Source organism: Lampetra planeri, chromosome 45 (assembly GCF_965212315.1).
Source record: "Lampetra planeri chromosome 45, kcLamPlan1.2.h2, whole genome shotgun sequence".
Lineage (NCBI taxonomy): Eukaryota > Metazoa > Chordata > Hyperoartia > Petromyzontiformes > Petromyzontidae > Lampetra > Lampetra planeri.
The window spans coordinates 3,238,138-3,259,746 of NC_136151.1; the positions used below are offsets into that span (position 1 = coordinate 3,238,138).

A 21,609-nucleotide genomic window follows, 5' to 3' on the forward strand; every position below is an offset into this window, starting at 1 on the left:
AAGGACCAACACCGATCGCTGCGTTCATGCCCGTCAGGCCGATCCCTCTGCCCTTTACGATCAGAGTGAGGGATTTGTTTGTTTGGGATTAAGAGGAGCACAACGTTTTGGCTTTTAGCAGTGGGTGTTTGGGAGGCATCGAATGAGAGGTTTAGAAGTTTAAGGAAAGATTCAGGACACTGGGATATAAAAGGTTAAATTGTTGATTTTTTGTTGGTTAAGGCGAAACTCGTTGGGCTGAAGGTTTTAGATGTTTCGGGTTGTTTACATTTGAGTGGCATATGGGGTTATAGTTTCAGGTTTTGAACCGGCTATAAGAGTTACGGTTTCAGGATTTAGGGTTCGTGATAGGATCAAGGTTACAGTCAATGTTTTAGGGGTTACAGTTTAGTGTTAGGATTGAGGTTTAATGTTGGAGGTTAGGATAAGCTTCAGAGTCAAGGTTTAGGGGTTAGAAGTTAGGATCAGTATTAGGATCGAGGTTTTCGTATCAGCAGTTAGGATTCAGTGCAAGGCATTGGTCTAATATTTAAGTGTTAGTTTCGGCGTTAACTTCAAAGTTAGGGAACAATCCACCTCTGCCACCAACAGCAGTGTCGACCTGCCCTCCGCAAAACTGCACAAACCCCTGAGAGGGCTGGGTTGCAAACGGCGACGCCGCACTGCACACGGCACGGGAGTCGAACCGCTGCTGTTCACCGACTCCAAAAAGGAGGGGCAACAGACTCTTTTCTTCGCTGTGTAAACTCTGGGGGGGGGGGGGTTCTCCCGTTTCTGTGGCAGCAGTTGAGAGTTCCTCCTCAGCCGAGAGAGCTTTTTTTCTTCCTTTCCCCGTGGGCCTCGAGGTGGGCGGGGGGGGAAACATCTCCCTCCGTGTCCGTGGACTGCGTTGGAGGCACGAGGGGATTTTTTTGCAAACGCTGTGGGCGGCGCTTGTTCATTTCTCCGTTCGGATCTACGACGACGGTGGACGAATGTGAAAACTCGTGAGGCATCGATCCGACGTCGGTCTATGCCGGTTGACTGAAAACTAGCCGGGGCAGGCGAATTCAGAGGCCAGAATGGGATGTGTCGATTCGGGGAATTTAATTTGGTTGTCATAGGCAACAGAACTTTGTTATCAGAATTTTCCACGGAAAGTGAGGTCATGGGGAAATAAGCCCTGGAAACCGGGAACCTCGCGGATTCAAAAACTGGATCAGAATGTGAATCGGGATCGACGGGACGAGATCAATCGGAACCTGAAGCCAGAGAAAAGCAAAGAACTGAACTTTTGATCGGCAAATCCCCTAGAAATTGAATCGTGATTGGTGACGATTGTTTGAGCGGGGGGGGGGGTGGGGAAGGGGGGGGTGAAAGGTTGGGTGGTAAGAAGAACCAAGATCAGAAAATCCGGAACAAGCCGAATCTAAAACGCAGAGAAAAGTTGAGGGAAACCGGTAACATTAGAACGGCAAACTCCGGACACCAAAGAAAGGCGTTCAAGTTGGACCGCCGAGCCGGGGAGCGAGACGTGAGCCCTCGGGCCATGGGCGTGAGTTTCTCACCGGGGCAGCGTCGTTGAGGCCCAGGCTGCTCCTGCACGTGTGTGATGTCATCGCTGGAAGATGGAGGCTGCCGCTGCTGTCGCCGCCGCCCTTGCCGCCGCCCTTGCCGCCGCTGCCGTGATTTCACCCGCAGCCAGACGGCGGAGGCCTAGTGTCTCCCACAGAGCCTGCCCAGCGGCGAGACGTGCCCACCGCCACCGGCGGTTGCGAGCGTCCTCGTGCAGAGGGGGACGGAGTTGCCCGGTTTCTCTGGGTTGGTGGCTACCTCCTCCTCCTGTCTCTCCCTCGCTCTTCTACTCCTCTCCTCCTTCGTCTGCTCGGGACTTCCTCGACTCCGAGGCCTCCGGCCCTCCCTCGCAGCCGCCTCGGCTGTGGACTGACTCCCGGTGCCCGCGACGCCCGCGAGTGTCGTGTGTCCGCGAGCGTCGCGCCCGGTCGTCCCTCTGCCCCCCCATTCCACCGTTCCCTCCGACGTCGCCGTCATCCCCACAGCCGCGGCGGCAGCAGCAGCGGCCTCCCGTGGCTACGCCTGCTCTGGCCCCGCGTCCACTCTTCGGTCCCCCGACGGAACGTCCGGCAAAGCGTCATTGCCTGTGGACCGCGTGCAGCCACCGCCTCCATCGTCATTATTGTCATCGTCCCCCCCTTCTTCCTTTACCTCCTTTGCTGCTCCTTTTTCGGACGCCCGCGTACCAGAGGAGGCCCTTTCCTCCCCGCTCCACCAGGGCGACCGGTGTCGATAAGTCTGTTGGCGAGCTCCCTCGCCAGTTTCCAAGGAGGCCGCCGACAGGGCCGGCCTACGGGACCCCGAGCGCACCCTCGCCACCGCATTTTCCAGGACCCCTACTGGCCATCACGGCCACGTGATGGCGACGCTGCCGCGAAGAGGGAAGAGTGGCGGAGGCACCGGCAAGGACCCCGTGTCGCTCTCGCCGGGCTCCCCGCGGGGTCCCGGCGAGAGCGCTACCGTCACGCTCTTGCTGCTTGATGGCAGCAGCCGCGCCGTCGGGAGCCGCCTGAGCCGCGTGACGGGCAGCGAGAGCACCTCCAGCCTGCGGGGCCTCCACGTCGCTCCGCCGTCGCCATCGCCGCAGCAGCAGCAAAAGCAGCAGCAGCAGCACTCCACCTCCCACGGTGTGGACAAAGCACCGGGCAAGGTCCAGGTAGGAGGCGGGGCGGCACTGGCGGCGTCGGTGGAAGCTGCCGTGGCTGCGTCGGCAGTGGCTGCAGCAGCGTCGTCATCCGAATGTGGACACGGAGAAGAGACGGCGGTTGACGATTTGGATGAAGACGGCGGTGGTGTTGGCGGCGGCGGCAACGGTGCCAGTAGCGGCGGCTGCATGCGCAGCTGGAGCCGGTTGGCCTCTGCCATCCTCGCCCGGACCCGGCGGTCACCACCACCGGGCCTCGGCGAAGAAGCCATTCCGGGCGAGGCATCAGGCCCTGCCCGGCGGCCCCGCAGAGAGCGCCTCGCCGTGTTGGCGCTGCTCACCGCGCTGCTCGTCACAGGGCTGGCGGCGGCGGCGTTGCGCTGGACGATGCTGGGGTCGGGAAGCTCCGGGGCCTTCCACCCACCGCCGCCACCGCCGCCGCCCCCGGGCCTGGCCAAGGCCGGCAGCGGGGCGTCGTCTTCGCAGGGCGAGGGCCCAGCCTCGGTCTACCCTGCCCCGGTCTCTGCATCGCCACCAACCCTGCCCCCCCTACCCACCAACAGCGATGTGACGACATCGCCACCGCCGTTGTTGTTGCCGACGTCTCCGTCACGAAGGCCTCATTCTCCTCACGCTCCTCCGCACCATGTTCCCCCCCGCCCTCCGAACCTGCCGCCCGCGGGGCCAGGGCCTCCCGCCAAGGCTTCAGAGCGGGCGCAGCCAGGCGGCGCAGACGGCGTGGGGCCTCCGTGGCCGCCGTGGGGCCCCAGGGGCAGGGAGGGCAGCGGAGATTGGTCCGAAGAGGATCGGTTAGCGGGAGGTATGGGGGTGGGAGGAGCAGGGCGAGGAGGCGCGGGACCGGGGACTGGGGTAACTACCGTGATTGACGACGAGGACGACGGAGACGACGGGAGCGACGTGAACGCCGATGGGGGGGACGATGCCGGGGAGGTGAGGGTGGGTGAGGGGAGGAGCAAGGAGAAGGAGGATCAGGAGAGGGGGCCGATTCTCACCGCCGCCCCCCGGGCGGAGAGAACGGGATTCCGTAAGTGACGGGATGAGGGCGCGAGTGGAGTGTCCCCTGTGTGTACGTGTCCGTTTGAGTCTGTATGGGTCTGTGTTATGTGATGGTGTGTCTCTGTGCGTGTCTGTCTGTGTGCGAGGAGCTGAATTGTGTGAGGTGAGAAGCTCACAAATCCTTGAAAGATCCGGACAAAGTCCCATCGGTGAACTCCTGCAGGCAAGGCTTCGTTGGCTGGGTCATGTAGCCAGCATGCCCAGACGCCATGTGCCTAAACAGCTTTTGTTCGGCTGGATAGTGAAGGCTGATTGATATGGTACAAGAGGATATGGAGCTGAGTAGACTTGCTGATGACTGGTACCAGCGGTGTCAAGATAGGCCTCTATGGAGGAGGCTCGTGACGGACACTACTGGGCAGTTGGAGGCAGTTTCCCTCAAGCAACAACGGTGGGCAGAGGAGCGACGCTCACAACAACGAGCGGAGCGCCGAGCGGCTCAAACACAGCAAGTTGGCAAAGTCGAGAGCATAGCCAGCAGGCGTTCAAGACTTCACATGGCCTTAAAGTGCACTTGGCCTGGCACAAGCACCATGGTGATATCACCGCCACTTAGTGGCAAAGGGCGGTTGTGTGTTCGTGCGCTGCGCTACGAACCCGGGACCTGAGTTTGATTCCTGCTCACAGCCAACACCAGTGGTGATTATCTGAACTGGTCCTCAAATGAATACCTGCTTCAAATGAATACCTGCTTGCAATGTGTAAACATCATCTCTCGGGAGAGAAAGGTGGCCAGGTATGGTACTGGCCACCCACCCCCTCATGTGCCATGCCGGCCTTCATCACAGCTACTCGTTAATGGCACTTACCCCAATGGTCTGTCAAGGTTATATGGGTTGTAGGGAGTGACAGTGCAGCAATTTGCGCACTGTGCTGCACTAAGAACCCGGCAAAGACCCGAGTTTGTTTCCCGCTCATGGCCACCACCAGTAAACCTTAATCTGAACTGGTCCTGGGCCTCCCCTAGATCAACTCAACCTGATTCGATGTGGAAACATCGACATTTTGGAGACAAAGGCGGCTGGGCATGGTACTGGCCACCCACTCTCCTCATGTGCTGTACCGGCCTTCATTACTGCTACTCACTAACGTTTGCCCCCAACAGCCTCTTAAGGTGATAACTCTTCTATTTGATTCGGTACGGCCCAACTAAGCTATGTAACTCTTTTTCAGAAGCAACCTGCCCACGAGCATCATGTGGAAATTTGTTTGCAGTCAAATATTCTGAAACACATGTTGATTCTAAATGTGAGGGGAAAACCGGAGGACCCAGAGAAATTGGGATTCTTTGTGTTGTATGTGTATATGCATGTATCTGTCTTTGTCTCAAGCGTGCGTCTGTGTGGTCGCGTTTGTGTGTGTGCGCTCGCTATTGGCACTTTCTCCTAGAGTTTGCTTAGGCTATACGGGGGATCTTTGCCCCGTGTATCATCATTGCCGCAGCCCGCTCCTGGTGGAACCTATCAAATGAGCTTAGAGAGTCTTGCGGAGTCTGCAGTGTGAGTCTCACCGTGTGAGTCTTATGCTACTGACAGGATCAACCAGGTATCTCGGTTTCAGCGCTATTCCGGCCTGCGTAAGTGCTGCTGCTCAGAAACTGCACCGACAGCCTATGGGAAGGCTACACATGGGACCTATGTTTGTGTACACCGTGTGTGGGATGGGGAGCAGGAGTGCAAAGAGATAAGCGTGCTGCACTACGAACCCGGACGACCCGAGTTCGATTCCTTCATAGGCACTGATACTCACTCCTAACAGCACTCACCCCCAACAGTCTGTTAAGGCTCTACGGGGGGATCTTTGTTTTTTGTGTGCATGACATAAGATGTTTTTTATAGATGTGCGCATGTCTAGATGAATGTGTGTTTGCGTGGAGATGAGTCCTAGTGGGGAGTGGTAGCAAAATGGCTAGCACTGCACTACGAACCCGGCGACCCAAGTTTCATTCCCGCTCATGGTCACAAACACCGGTGACGATTATCTGAACCGGTCCCTGGGCCTCTCCAAGGTCAACTCGGCCTCAAATGAGTACCCAGTGCGATGTGTAAACATTGCCGCTGGGGAGGCATACGCGGTCAGGCGTGGTGCTGGCCACCGACCCCCTCGTGTGCCGTGCAAGCCTTCATTGATGCTGCTACTTGCCCCCTGATGGTCTATATGGGTTGATATTTCGCTTTTGTGTGCGTCACATTTGGGATGTTTATACGGATGTGTGCATGCCTCGATACATGTGTGCATTTAAGTTTGTACTTCGATGATTTTAATTCCCACCCATGGCAACCAATGCCAGTGATAGCGATTCTCTGAACTGGTCCGGTACCTCCCCGAGGTCGACTCAGCATCAAATTATTAACCGTGGTGCAGTGAGTATTAAACGTAACCTCTAGGTAGACAAAGGTGGCCGGGCATGGTGCAGGCCGCCCACCTCCAAGTTTGCCGTGCCTTCACAGGTGCTGTAGAAAGGAGAGAGCGTGGAGAGGAAATGGAGAGACGAGGATGTTGTGGAAAAGAGGGATTCAAGAGAGGGAGAGAACCGAGAGCCGTAGAGAGCACAGTTAGATTTAAGAGAGAGCATCGGACAGGAGCGAGAGGCACAGAATACTACAAGGAGATTAAAGAGAGAGAAGCATATGCGCTGCTGCTACTTTCTACATGATATACCCCTAAAACCTATGTTATGGATACTATTTGTCGCGAAAGCCTACGTGTTGAACTTGCAAACATGTAGCCTAAATGTCAACACTACATGGGGGATCTTTATCTTTGCGTGTGTACGTGTAGGTGTGTACAGAGGTGTGTGTATAGAGGTAACTGTGTGTAAGCATGTATAGGCATGTCTGGGTGTAGGTGTGTGGATAGAGGTGTCTGGGTGTAGGTGTGTGGATAGAGGTGTCTGGGTGTAGGTGTGTATAAGCGTGTCTGGGTGTAGGTGTCTGGGTGTAGGTGTGTATAGGCGTGTCTGGGTGTAGATATGTTTAGAGGTGTCTGGGTGTAGGTGTGTATAGGCGTGTCTGGGTGTAGGTGTGTATAGGGGTGTCTGGAGTGATTGGCGGGCATGGGCCAGATCAGCTCAATAACAACGGTAGGAGGCTGCTCGATTTTTGTGCAGCCCATGGGCTTGTAATTACCAACACGTTCTTCCGGCATCGGCGCATCCACACAACATCATGGATGCATGCCGGGTCCAAGCAAGAACATCTGCTGGACTACATAGTGACGGACCAGCGGATGCGAGCCCATGTCCTTCACACCAGGACCTACCGTGGAGCTGATCTGCCCTCTGACCATCGACTAGTCATCTGTAAGATGCGCCTGCCATTCTTCCACTCCGGTGGTGGGTGTACACCCAGGACCCCATTCCAACCTAAAGTGGCCTGGTCTCAGCTGATGAAAGTTGCAAGCGAGAATTTCATCATCGCTTGCGGCTGGGGTTGGCATCGTCCCCCACTTCTCCTGATGTCGAGGGTAAATGGGCAAGGTTTAGGACTGTGACTCATGCAGCTGCAATGGCTGCTTTGGGTACGTGGTCCAGACCTCCCCAGAGACCCTGGCTGACAGAGGAGGTGTTCAGGATAGTTGAGAAAAAGCGACAGACACACTCTCATTGGCTACAGCATCCCACGTCCGAGAATGAGGAAGCTTTCCGCAGCCTTCGCTCGGAGGTTCGGAGAGCCGTAAGGCACTGCAAGGATGGGTGCTGGTCGCGGGTTGCTGAGGAGATGGAGTCCTCCTCAGTGGCCCGCGATCACAAATCTCTATTTAACTCCATAAAAAAGTAAGCTGCAGCGCCATACATATTACCATAATTAGGGGAAAAACGGTGATCCAATCCGACCCCCAGGAACAGGTTTGCAGATTTGCTGAGCATTTTTGTGAGGTCTTGGGAGAGGGGAAATCCCTCAGCCAGGAAAACATCATTGCACAAAGTGGGGATAACCCTGCTGAGGCTGCGGTGCTTCAAATATTGGAAGAAGTCACCCCCTGTGAGTGGCTGGCTGAGGTGCCATCTGTTGAGGATGTACTGAAGGCGATCCGGAGTCTGAGACAAGGAAAGGCACCGGGCAGAGATGATCTCCCGAGCGAAATGCTGAGGCAGGGTGGCGTTTGTGCACAGACTGCCCTATATGACATTATAACAACAGTCTGGACCACTGGACGGGTTCCGCAGGATTGGAAGGATGCCCTGATGGTCCTCTTTAAGAAAGGGGACCGCACAGACTAACAACTACAGGGGCATCTCATTCCTCGGTGTGCCGAGAAAGGTCATGGCAAGGATTATTCAACATCGCCTTGCTAGGCACGCCGAGGAGAAGCTTGCGGAGCCCCAATGCAGTTTCAGGAAAGGGCGGTCCTGCACAGATGCCATATTTTCTGTCCGTCTGCTACAGCAGAGGTGTTGGGAATTCCAACAAGACCTACATCTCTGCTTTATTGACCTGGTCAAGGCCTATGATACCATCAGTAGGCCTGGGCTCTGGGTTGTTCTTTGTGCTTTCAGAGTCCCTGACCCTCTGCTCACGATCATTAAGGACCTTCATGATGGTGAGCGGGCCCGGGTAAAACTATGTGGCCGGGAGTCAGAGCCATTCCCTGTACACCTTGGGGTGCGAAAGGGATGTCCTCTGGCTCCCACATTATTTAACATCTATTTTGACCACGTAGTTCGTGAATCCTTCAATAGCTGTTCCGGGGGAATTTCCATTTGGTACAGATATAATGGGAGGCTGATCGATGCCCGGGTGCGATCAAGGGATGGCTACCTATTGGCCAACCACGTTATGTATGCCGATGATTTGGTAATAGCTGCTCATTCAGAGGAGGAGTTGGAGATACTGCTGCTGAGACTGGAGCGTGGTACTAAGAGGTGGGGCCTTACCATCAGCTCCACCAAAACTAAGCACCTGCCTGGGTATTTTATACCATAGGACACTCCACCCACACAACTCCCAATCAGTGATGGGGCAGTTGTGGAGAGAGTGGAGAGTTTCCCATACCTGGACAGTGTGGTTATGACCGGTTCCAGTTTAACAGCAGAGGTCTCACTCCGAATCAGTCGAGCGGCAATAACTTTTCATCGGTTGCGTAACGCTGTGTGGAAGCTACCTGGTCTGTTGCTCCGCACGAAGCTTCAGGTCTTCTCGGCCACAGTCATTCCCTCTACGCTTGCGAAACGTGGACCCCCCTAATGGAGCATCTTTGCCAGTTAGAAACATTTAGGCTGGCCGGCCTACGATCCATCCTGGGTTTAACCAGGCTGGATTGTGTGAGGAGCTCACAAATCATTGAAAGATCTGGGCAAAGTCGCATCGGTGAGCTCCTCCGGCAGGCAAGGCTGCGTTGGCTGGGTCATGTTGCCCGCATGCCCAGCCACCGCACGCCTAAACAGCTTTTGTTCGGCTGGATCGAGGGGACTAAACAGGCGTGGCACGGGCTGGAGAAGAGATGGAGTGATGTGGTACAGGAGGACGTGGAGCTGAGTGGACTTGCCAATGACTGGTACCAACGGTGTCAAGATCGGCCTCTGTGGAGGAGGCTCGTGAAGGACGCTACTTTGCAGTTGGAGGCAGTCGCCCTCCAACAACAACGGAGGGCGGAGGAGCGACGCTCACAACAAAGAGCGGAGCGCCGGGTGGCTAAAGCACAGCAAGTTGGCACAGTAGGGGGCACAGGTGGTGCATCAGCCAGTCATCTCGGTCATCTAAGTCAGTCAACCCGTGGCACCTGGGTCTGCTCCGTGACCTCCTGCCAGCGGGCGTACGACACTTCACGTGGCCTCAAGGTGCACATGGCCTGGCACAAGCATCGTGGTGACGTCACTGCCACTTAGTGGCGAATGGCAGTTGTTATTGTTGTCTGGGTATAGGTGTTTGGATAGAGGTGTCTGGGTGTAGCTGTGTGTATAGAGGTGTCTGGATGTAGGTGTGGGTCTCCTTGTGGATTGGTTTGTGTAGCGTTGTGCGTGTGCATATAATTGCGTGTCTACTTGTGTATTTAGTGCACACTTGTCCAATTGGGCTGTGGAGGCTACATGGAGGACCTTTGCCTGTGGTGCTGACCACCCCCCACAACCCTTCTCCCACCCCTCGTGTGCCGTGTCAGCTTGCATTGGTACCATTCACGAATGGCGCAGCTTGGGGTGGGTTACATAGGGCATCTTTGTATCGAGGTGTATAGATGATTTTACACATGTATGTTTGCAGAGGTCTATATGTGTGTGTATAGGTGTGTGTTTGAGTATAGATTACTGTACATGTGTATATTGAGTTGTACACGTGTGTTGTGTGTGTGTATATATAAACATTTGTATAGATTTGCATGCATGAGAGATGTCGATGCATATAGAGGTTATATAGATTTGTGTCTAAATGTCTATGCAGAGGTGTATAGATATGTGTGGATAGTAAAATGTATATATAGAGGTGTATATATGAGTGGGGAGTGGTAGTGTAGCGGTCAGCATGCTGCGCTACGAACCCGGTGACCCGAGTTCGATTCACGCTCATGGCCAACACCAGTGATAGTGATTATTTGAACCGGTCCTGGGCTTTCCCGAGCTCGACTCAGCCTCAAATGAGTACCTGATGCGGTGTGTCAACATCGCCCACTGGGGAGATAAAGGCCACCCACACCCAATATGGACCATGCTGGCCTTCATAGGTGCGACTCGCTGACAGCACTTTCCCCAACAGACTGTTGAGGATCTTTGTTCTTATAGAGGTGTGTGCATATACGAGTGTGTGCATAGATGCAATGAGTCAGTCTGTGTACGTGTGGGGGGAGAGAGAGGGAGAGAGAGGCCCCGGTCTCTATTGAACGGCAATGCTAATGGTGAATGCACATGGACCTCCCAGGAGACCCGCACAGAGCCCACATTTATAAGGGAGGGAGGGAGGGAGGGGGAGAGCGAGGGAGAAGATGGAGAAAGGGAGGAGATGGGGGAGAGAGAGTGGGAGGAGAGAGAGAAGGGAGAGAAGGGGGAGATGGAGGAGAGGGGGGAGACGGAGGAGGGAGAGTGGGAGGAGAGGGGTGAGAGCGAAGGGAGAGTGGAAGGAGAGAGAAGGAAGATTGGGAGGGAGGAGATGGAGAAAGGGAGGAAAGGAGAGAGAGGAGGGACAGAGAAGGGAGAGCAAGAAGAGAGGGAGAGTGGGAGAGAGAGAAGGGGGAGTGGAAGGAGATGGAGAAGGGAGAAAAGGAGAGAGAAGGGAGAGTGGGGGGAGCTGTAGGAACGGAGGCATTTGTCATTCTGGGGTCTTCGGCTGCGCAGATCCCTTGGGAGTGGGGAGAGAGAGCAGGGAGAGAGGAGAGAGAGGGGAGAGAGAAGACAGCAGGGAGAGATGAGAGAGCTGGGGTAGGAGAGAGCAGTGTGAGAGGATAGATGGGGAGAGGAAAGAGCGGGGAGAGAAAAGGGAGAGCAGGGGATGTGGAAGGGAGAGCTTCAAGGGAGGGAGTGGACTGAGAGCCATGGAGAGTACAGTGAGATTTAAGAGAGAGACCAGCGGACAGGAGGAAGAGGCACAGAAAGCTAGAGGGAGATTTAAGAGAGAGCAGCAGGGCTTTGAAGGGGAGAGTGGAGGGAGGGAGAGAGATGCCGGAGAGGGATTCAAGAGAGAGCGAGGGATGAAAACAGGAGAATTACGAGAGAGGGGATGGAGAGTGGGATGAGAGAGAGGAGGGAGAGGCAGGGAGATTTAAGAGAGGGATGAGCGGGGATTATATAGAAAGCCATGGAGATTCAGGGAGATTTAATAGAGAGGGATGGAGAGGGAAAGGGGAAAGTGCCGGGGGAGCTGTAAAGATTAGAGAGAGCACAGAGAGAGATTTCTCTCCTGAGTTACACCGCGATGTGTTTCGTGTCGGTGCTGCTGTGAGTATGAGGTGTGACATTTCTCGGCGTCACTCTGGATTCCACTTTCTCCTTCGACACCCACGTCAACCTCGTTCTCAAGTCCCGCAACTTTCATCTCAGTGCCCTCTGCCATCTATGTCCGCCCATCATCTCCGACATCGCAAATGCTCTTGCCTGCAGCATCGTTGGGCCGCGGCTCGACTATTGCAACTCGGTCCTCGTCTAAGCAACCAAAACAATCTGCAAACGCTTCAAAAATCACATTTACTGAGTTGTCTACGCCCTGAATCCCTGTCCATCCTTCGTGCCCTTCGTTGGCTGCCCATTCCGACCAGAATTTCCTTCAAGATCGCTTGCCTCTGCTACCGCGCCCTAAAACCCACCGTACCCAAGTTCTCTGCTGACGCCTCACACACTTCAATGCATCGTAGAAACCTTCGCAGTGCGTCGCAGAACCTCCATGAAACTCCCTGGACAAGGACTGTAATTGCTTCTCGTCGTTTCTCCGTTGCAGCCCCACTGTCATTTGCAACGACATCCCCCTATTCACATCCGTAACGATCAGTCGTTTTCTTCGTTCAAAGACCATCTAAAGGCTCAGCATCTCTTCAGCTCGACATATAACCATCGAGTCTCCCTGTGACCGTGCGACGCAATCTGACACTGAGCTCGGCTCCGCGCCACAGAATTGTCTTCGGTCCGCAACATTACTATTATTTGTGAGGTGTGTGAGAAGTGTGTGTGCGAGTGCCAGGTGTGTGAATGTGAGGTGTGTGTGAGTATGTGTGGTACAGATACAATGGGAGGCTAGTCGATGCCCGGGTGCGGTCAAGGGATGGCTCCCTATTGGTCAACTATGTTACGTATGCCAATGATCTGGTAATTGCTTCTCACTCAGAGGAGGAGTTTGAGGCGCTGCTGCTGAACCTGGAGCTTGCCACTAGGAGGTGGGGCCTTACCATCAGCCCCACCAAAACTAAGCACCTGCCTGGGTATTTTGTACCACGGGACACTCCACCCCCACAACTCCCAATTGGTGATGGGGCAGTTGTGGAGAGAGTGGAGAGTTCCCCATACCTGGGTAATGTGCTCCTGACCAGCTCCGGTTTGACAGCAGAGGTCTCACTCTGAATCAGTCGACCAGCATTATATTTCATCGGTTGCGTCACGCTGTTTGGAAGCGACATGGTCTGTCGTTCCGCACAAAGCTTCAGGTTTTCTCGGCCACAGTCATTCCCTCCCTTCTCTACGCTTGCGAAACGTGGACCCCCCTAATGGAACATCTCCGCCGGTTGGAAACATTTAGGCTGGCGTGCCTAGGACACCAGGCTGGATTGTGTGAGGAGCTCACATATCCTTTAACGATCTGGACAAAGTTCTATCGGTGAGCTCCTCCGGCAGGCATGGCTGTGTTGGCTGGGTCATGTAGCCCGCATGCCCAACCACCGCATGCCTAAACAGCTTTTGTTCAGACGGATAGAGGGGGCTAAATGGGCGTGGCACGGGCTAGAGAAGAGATTAAGTGATGTATAAGAGGATGTGGAGCTGAGTGGACTTGCCGATGACTGGTGCCAGCGGTGTCAAATTCGGCCTCTGTGGAAGAGGCTCATGAAGGATGCTATTGGGCAGTTGGAGGCAGTCACCTTCCAACAAGAACGGAGGGCGGACGAGTGATGCTCACAACAATGAGCAGAGCGCCGGGTGGCTTAATGACAGCAAGTTGTCACAGTAGGGGGCACGGTTGGTACATCAGTCAGTCATCTCAGTGGACCCGTGGCACCTGGGTCTGCCCCGTGACCTCCTGCCAGCGGGCGTTTGACACTTCACGTGGCCTCAACGTGCACATAGCCCAGCACACGCCTCGTGGTGACGTCACCGCCACTTAGTGGCGAATGGCGGTTGTATATAAGTGTGATTATGTGTGCATTGGCACAGTAGGAGGCACAGGTGGTGCCCGTGGCACCTGGGTCTGCCCCGTGACCTTCCAGCGGGCGTTCGACATTTCACGTGGCTTCAGCGTGCACAAGGGCCATCATGATGTCACCGTCACTTATTGCCTAATGGCGGTTGTTATGTGTGCGTGAGTGTGTGTGTGAGTGTGGGACTTTAATGCCTGAGAGGGTCATGACATGGGCACCTGGACTGGAGTGATTGGAAGGCATGAGTCAGATCAGCTCAACAACAAATATAACGATAGGAGGCTGCTAGAATTATGTGCATCCTATGGGCTTTTAATCACCAACGCTGTTCTGACATTGGCACATCTACACAACATCATGGATGCATGCTGGGTCCAAGCAAGAACATCTACTAGACTATACAGTGATGGGCCAGTGGGCTTGGGCACATGTCCTTGACACCAGGAGCTACCCTGGAGCTCATCTGCCCATGGACCTTTGGCTTGTCATCTTTAAGATGTACCTGCCATTCTTTCACTGTGGTGATGGGTGCCCATCTATGATTTATAACCCACAGTGGCCTCGTCTCAGTTTCAGTTTCATTTATTTGGTATAGTCATGTGAGCCATTCGGCTCTTGAATCGGGTGCAACCGCAACAAACAAAAACATGAACAAGAAAACATCTTAAAGTGACTATGTGACTATGTGCAAACAGAAAATCCAAGAAAAGACATCAAAATATTGCAGAAAAAGCACCGTACACCAACGCTGTGTGCAAAATCCCAGTGGGATGCAAGTCAAACAACAACCACACGACAACTTAGATTAAGGCCATCATTCTAACTCCGTATTACAACAAACAAACATGGCCAAACCAAAAAACGTTTCGAAATCACCAAAATAAAGCCGTAAAAGCAATGTAACAGTGATCATAAGAACTGTGACCGAATTTTCACAATAAACGACAAACAAATGTACCACCAAACCCTGCAGCCACAGCTGGTTGCATGAGTCACTCCACAACAGCAGGAGCATCAGCCGGAGTATCAACATTTTTCAATGCACCTTTCTCGGCTAGCTGATGAAAGTTGCAAGTGAGAATTTCGTCGCTACAGGGGAGACAAAGGCGATCGGGTGTGGTACTGGCCACCCCCCCCCCCCCCCGTGTGCTGTGCCGGCCTACTCATTAACAGCCCTTGCCCCAACAGCTTTTATGAGACTATACGGGGGATTTTTGTTTGTGTGAATCTTAGAACATGAACTGGCAGATGAGTAGCTGCCAAACAATTATTGAGTCTCTCTGTTGCTCTCTCCCCATGTCTCCCCGTGTCTCTCTATCTCCCTCCACCCCACCCACCCATGTCTCTCTCCCCGTGTCTCTCTACCCCCGGGTCTTTCTCCCCCCCCCCCCCCCCCGTGTCTCTCTCCTTCCACCCCACCTATGTCTATCTCTCCATGCCTATCTGTCCCTGTGTCTCCATCCACCCCTTGTCTCTCTCTATCCACCCCGTGTCTCTCCCCTATGTTGCTCTTTCCCCCCATCTCTCCCGATGTTTCACTCTGTCCCCCCCCTCCCCACCCCCCATGTCTCTATGTGCAGGCACGGGGCACCTCCATCCCTGCGAACCGAAACTCCAGCACGGGTTTTGCTTCAACGGAGGAACCTGCCAGAGGGTGCAAGGAGCTGAAGTCACGGGACTCTCGTGCATGTGAGAGAAACGCACAAAGAGAGAGAGACGCGGGCAGAGAGAGGGAGACACGGGGCGAGAGAGACACGGGGCGAGAGAGACACGGGGCGAGAGAGACACGGGGAGAGAGACGCGGGCAGAGAGAGATACACGGGGAGAGAGAGACACGGGGAGAGAGAGAGACACGGGGAGAGTGAGAGACACGGGGAGAGAGAGATACACGGGGAGAGTGAGAGACACTGGGAGAGAGAGAGACACGGGGAGAGAAAGACACGGGGAGAGAAAGACACGGGGAGAGAAAGACACGGGGAGAGAAAGACACGGGGAGAGAGAGACGCGGGCAGAGAGAGAGACACGGGGAGAGAGACACGGGGAGAGAGAGACGTGGGCAGAGAGAGAGACACGGGGAGAGAGACACGGGGAGAGAGAGACACGGAGAGATAGAGAGACACAGGGCGAGAGAGACATGGGGCGAGAGAGACACGGGGGGAGAGACACGGGGAGAAAGAGACGCGGGCAGAGAGAGAGACGTGGACAGAGAGAGGTAGACACGGGGCGAGAGAGACACGGGGAGAGATAGACACGGGGAGAGAGAGACAAGGGGAGAGAGAGACACGGGGAGAGAGAGACACGGGGCGAGAGAGACACGGGGAGACAGAGACACGGGGAGAGAGAGACACGGGGAGAGAGAGACACGGGGAGAGAGAGACACGGGGAGACAGAGACGCGGGGAGAGAGAGACGCGGGCAGAGAGAGAGACGCGGGGCGAGAGAGACACGGAGAGATAGAGAGACACGGGGCGAGAGAGACACGGGGCGAGAGAGACACGGGGGGAGAGAGACGCAGGCAGAGAGAGAGACACGGGGAGAGAGAGACACGGGGAGAGAGAGACGCGGGCAGAGAGAGAGACACGGGGAAAGAGAGACACAGGGAGAGAGACACGGGGGGAGAGAGACGCGGGCAGAGAGAGAGACACGGGGTGGGAGAGAAACGGGGAGAGAGAGACACGGGGAGAGAGAGACACGGGGGGAGAGAGACACGGGGATAGAGAGACACAGGGCGAGAGAGAGAGACACAGGGGGAGAGAGAGACACGGGGAGAGAGAGACACGGGGAGAGAGAGACACGGAGAGATAGAGAGAGACAGGGCAAGAGAGACACGGGGCAGGAGAGACACGGGGAGAGAGAGACACGGGGAGAGAGAGACACGGGGGGAGAGACACGAGGAGAGACACGGGGTAGACAGACGCACAAAGGGGAGAGAGACATGGGCAGAGAAAGAGACACGGAGAGAGAGAGTGAAATGGGGGAGAGAGTGACACGGGGGAGAGAAAGGCACGGGAGAGAGACACGATAAGGGAGAGAGATTGTCCACATGCATCACTTCACTCTCTTTCTGACCCCTACGTCTTTTATGACCCCCGCGCTCTCTCTCATGACCCCTTGACCCGATGATGACCCTGCAGGTGCCGGGCTGGGTTTTCGGGTCAGCGCTGTGAGCAGCAGACGACCCCAACACGGCTCAAACGCAGCGCCGGTGAGCACCATCATCATCATCATCAGCACCATCAGCAGCTTCATCATCAGCAGCAGCATCATCAGCAGCATCATCAGCAGCATCACCAGCCTCATCATCAGCAGCATCTCCAGCAGCATCATCAGCAGCAGCAGCAGCATCATCATCAGCCTCATCATCATCATCAGCAGCAGCAGCATCATCACCAGCTTCATCATCACCATCAGCAGCATCATCATCATCAGCAGCATCACTAGCCTCATCGGCACCATCATCATCAGTAGCATCATCAGCACCATCAGCAGCTTCATCACCATCATCAGCAGCAGCATCAGCAGCATCATCAGCAACATCATCATCATCAGCACCATCATTAGCAGCATCATTAGCATCAGCATCATCATCAGCCTCATCATCATCATCATCAGCAGCAGCATCATCGGCAGCATCATCACCAGCATCATCATCAGCAGCATCATCAGCAGCATCATCAGCAGCAGCATCATCATCAGCCTCATCATCATCATCAGCAGCAGCATCAGCAGCAGCAGCATCATCACCAGCTTCATCATCACCATCAGCAGCATCATCATCATCAGCAGCATCACTAGCCTCATCGGCACCATCATCATCAGTAGCATCATCAGCACCATCAGCAGCTTCATCACCATCATCAGCAGCAGCAGCATCAGCAGCATCATCAGCAACATCATCAGCACCATCATCATTAGCAGCATCATTAGCATCAGCAGCAGCATCATCATCAGCCTCATCAGCAGCAGCATCATCACCAGCATCATCACCAGCAGCACCATCATCGGTAGCATCATCAGCAGCTTCATCAGCAGCATCATCATCAGCAGCATCACCAGCTCATCAGCACCATCATCATCAGCAGCATCATTAGCATCAGCAGCAGCATCATCATCAGCCTCATCATCACCAGCAGCATCAGCAGCATCATCATCGGCAGCATCTTTACCGGCAGTACCATCACCGGCAGCATCATCATCGGTAGCATCACCAGCAGCAGCAACATCAGCCTCATCATGATCAGCAGCATCAGCACCATAGCAGAATCATAACCAGCATCATCATCAGCAGCATTATTTGTTAGAGACTGGAGCTATGCACTTTTAAATCATCTCGATTGAAAACGAATTCCTTGATATTTAGTTTGTTGTCCTTCCCGAAATACTCTGATTAGCGTGGCTGGCTACATACGGTGCAAAAGAAGTTCAAAATACAGACATTGTCAGTGTCGGCATCGTCTTCATAATCATTAGCTTTAACAGCTTCGTCAGCATCATCAGCAGCATCAGCAGCATCACCATCATTATCAACGACATCATCTTCAACAGTATCAGCATCATCATCACCGGCATCATCATCAGTGGCATCATCAACATCATCAGCATTGTAGACACGCAGCGTTGAGTGAGGACATGCTGCTTCCCTTGCTGCTGATTTTGTTGATAATGATTTTGCTGATGATGATGTTAATTGACTGCTGAACCCTCCTGTATCAGGCCTAGACTCCAGGCGTCACCCTGAGGCTGTGTCGCCGGTGGTCATCTTGGTTTGGGGCCTGAGCCTCGGCCTCCTCCTCCTCATCCTGTCCCTCGCCTGGATCCCAGCCCTGAGACACAGGTGGTGACTCACTCACTACTGATCCACTCACCCACCCACTCTTCTACCCACACACTCATCCACCCACTCACCCAACCACTCATCCACTCAGCCAACCACTCACTCATCCACTTACTCACCCATCCATCTACTCAGCCACTTACTCAATCATCCACTCACCCATCCAACAACTTGCCCACTCATCCATTCACTCACCCACTCACCCATTCACTCACCCACTCATAAACTCACCTACCCACTCACTAACACCCACTCACCCATTCACTCACCCGCTCACTAATTCACCCACTCACCCATTCACTCACCCACTCACCCATTCACTCACCCACTCACTCACCCACTCACCCATTCACTCACCCACTCATCACCCATTCCTCTCCACTCCCCCTCTTTCCTACCTCTCATCTCTCTCTCTCTCCCCCAGGTCTCACCCTTCGCTCTATTCACATCCCACGCCTTCAAACCCCGGAGGAATCCCTCCTCGGCTTCCGTGGATTTCCACCTCATCGGAGCCTCCACGGATTTCTGTTCCATCAGGCCTTCCGCGGATTTCCGCCTCGTTGGAGCCTCTGCGGGGTTCTGCTTCGTCGGAACTTCCGCAGATTTCTACTGCGACCAGGAGCTATGCCTCTTGAACTCTCTTGAACTCTGCCCCGAAGAGAAACAGAGACCCAGAGGCCGGAGGTCACAGGTTGGAAAAGAGAGAGAGAGATGGAGAGAGAGAGAGAGACACAGAGAGAGAGAGACACAGAGAGAGAGAGAGATGGCTTCACTCAAATCTACAACTATTATAACATAAAGATATAGCCTAATATATAGGAGAGGAGGAGGAAGAGAGAGAGAGACGGAGAGAGAGAGCGAGACACACGGAGAAAGAGAGACACGGAGAGGGAGAGAGGCAAGGGAAGAGAGAGAGATGGGGAGAGAAACACAGTGAGAGATACATGGGGAGAGAGAGACAGACATGGAAAATGAGAGACAGACACGGAGAGAGAGAGACATGGGGGATAGAGACGAGGAGGAGAGGCATTGGAGTATACCGGACATCATGTGCCCGGAGGAGAATGGACCTGGTGTGCCATGCATGGCACACAGACCGGGAAATGGTTGAGGATCTATACTTGACGTGGTACGGCGGGAGAAGACATGGAAGGGGAGATGTGGATCAGTAGCCTGGACGTGCTGTACTGGGTACACACACACACTCACGAAGTGATGGGGATGAGTAGCCTGGAGGTTGTATGCCCCAGGAGGAGACTGAGCGTAATGTGCCGTGCGTACCCACAGAAGAAGAGTTGGGTTCGAGGGTACAGGACTTGGCGTGCCGTGAGGAGACACGGAAGGAGAGATGTGAATGAGTAGCTATGATGGACTTGGTGTGCCGGGAGGAGACTTATCTATTGGAACGGGATCTGCTATTTGCCTGCTTTGAACAAAATCAGTGTTGATGATGCTGCTGATGGTGGTGGTGATGTCGATGTTGTTGTTGTCGTCGTCGTCGTGAATTTGGGGTTTGTATGAACGTACAGACGCCGTGTGTACACACAAGACAAGGACACACGGCATGCACACAAATATACACACAGATACACATACAGATACACACACAGATTCACACAGATACACACACAGATACACACACAGATACACACACAGATATACATACAGATATACATACAGATACACATTCATGCACATATATACAGGATGCTTAAAATAAATGTTAACACTTATATAGGACTATCGTTTTTAAGGGGAAAATAACGGATCATACACTTTGCAACATGATAACAAATGTAATGTGAATAGCTTCATGAAGTCAGTCTCCACTTGTCTGCCATCATTGTCAACGCGTGCCTGGAATCTTGTTCCAGGTGGTCTCCAGAGCCCGGAGACGCCTTTCTTGTGGTGTTGTTGCAAATTCTCAGAAGAATGAAAAACATTTTAGAAGCACCCTGTACATACGCATACACAGATACACACATACCAATACCACACATACATACACTCCAATACCACACGTACATACACACACATGTATACATGCATATAAAATACAGACATATATACTCATATATACACACAGACATGTATGCACATATATACATGAACATATATACACATGTACACATATATGTACATACACCTATATATACATACATACACATGTCCATACATTTACTCGCGCGCGCTCTCACGTACACACACGTACACACACTCACACTCGTGTATATGGACGCCATTGGGTTCGTGTATTCTCTTGTCAGCTGTGCGCGCACGCGCGCATGTGTGTACACGTGTGCGCGTGCGAACACGTGTACACACACAGGCACGCGTGCGTTGTAAACAATATGGTATGTATTAAACACCATGATATGACTCGCAGCGGTGGTGGCGGTGGTCATGATCGTGCAATGATGCGAGCGAGGGGCTGGGTTAACCCCCCCTCCTCCTGGAAACTTAATTCATACCAAACCATCACGGTGGAAACAACCCAATCCAGGTCTTGACTCGAAGCTTTCGTGACTGCAGGAATTCATATTCTTTGGGTCTTTCTGTAAAGTCACGTAGAAGGGTTAAAAAACTTTTTAAAAACTACGACGTATCGATCGCAACACAAGCGACCTGTTTTTCCCCACCTCAAGTTTCATTTATTTATTTCAAGTTTAATTTATCAGGTATAGCCCTGTGAGCCATGCGGCTCTTGAGTCGGATGCAACCGCAACAAACAAAATATGAACACAGAACATCTCAAAGCGATGACGCGTAACAGAAACATCCTGGAATAAACCAGCAAATACTCCCCCCCCCAAAAAAAAGTATTAAAACGCTGTGTGAAAAAATCACAATGTGGTGCAAGCCAACAACAACAACCATAAGATAATTTAGATTAACCATATGTTTTAAAATCACTAAAATAAAGCTATAAAAACAATGTAACAACAGTAATCATAGGAACTGTGATTTAAATTGAACAATAAACTACATACATAACACGTATGAACAAACCTGACGACGGTCGCTTGTGTTGCGATCGATACGTTGTAGTTTTTTGTTCATTTTACTTTTTGAACCTATCTACGTGACTTTACAGAAAGACCCGAAGTAGATGAACCCAACCAAGCTTGTGCTGGACAAAGACAAAGATCCCCCCCCCCGGTCTAGCCTGTAACAGACTGTTGAGAGCAAGTGCTGTTGATGAGTAGCAGCGCCTATGAAGGCCGGCACTATCGACA

At 53.4% G+C, this 21,609-nt stretch overlaps 1 protein-coding gene across 1 annotated transcript; it reads left to right on the forward strand.

The window, feature by feature from the left end:
• The first annotated feature begins 2,300 nt into the window (after positions 1 to 2,300).
• Positions 2,301 to 19,359, forward strand: LOC144733005 (uncharacterized). Its single transcript, XM_078614709.1, has 5 exons — positions 2,301 to 3,743; positions 15,121 to 15,229; positions 16,674 to 16,744; positions 18,253 to 18,373; positions 18,798 to 19,359. The coding sequence occupies exons 1-5, from the start codon at positions 2,414 to 2,416 to the stop codon at positions 19,006 to 19,008; spliced, it is 1,842 nt and encodes a 613-aa protein (XP_078470835.1). The 5' UTR covers positions 2,301 to 2,413; the 3' UTR covers positions 19,009 to 19,359.
• Positions 19,360 to 21,609: the final 2,250 nt, after the last annotated feature.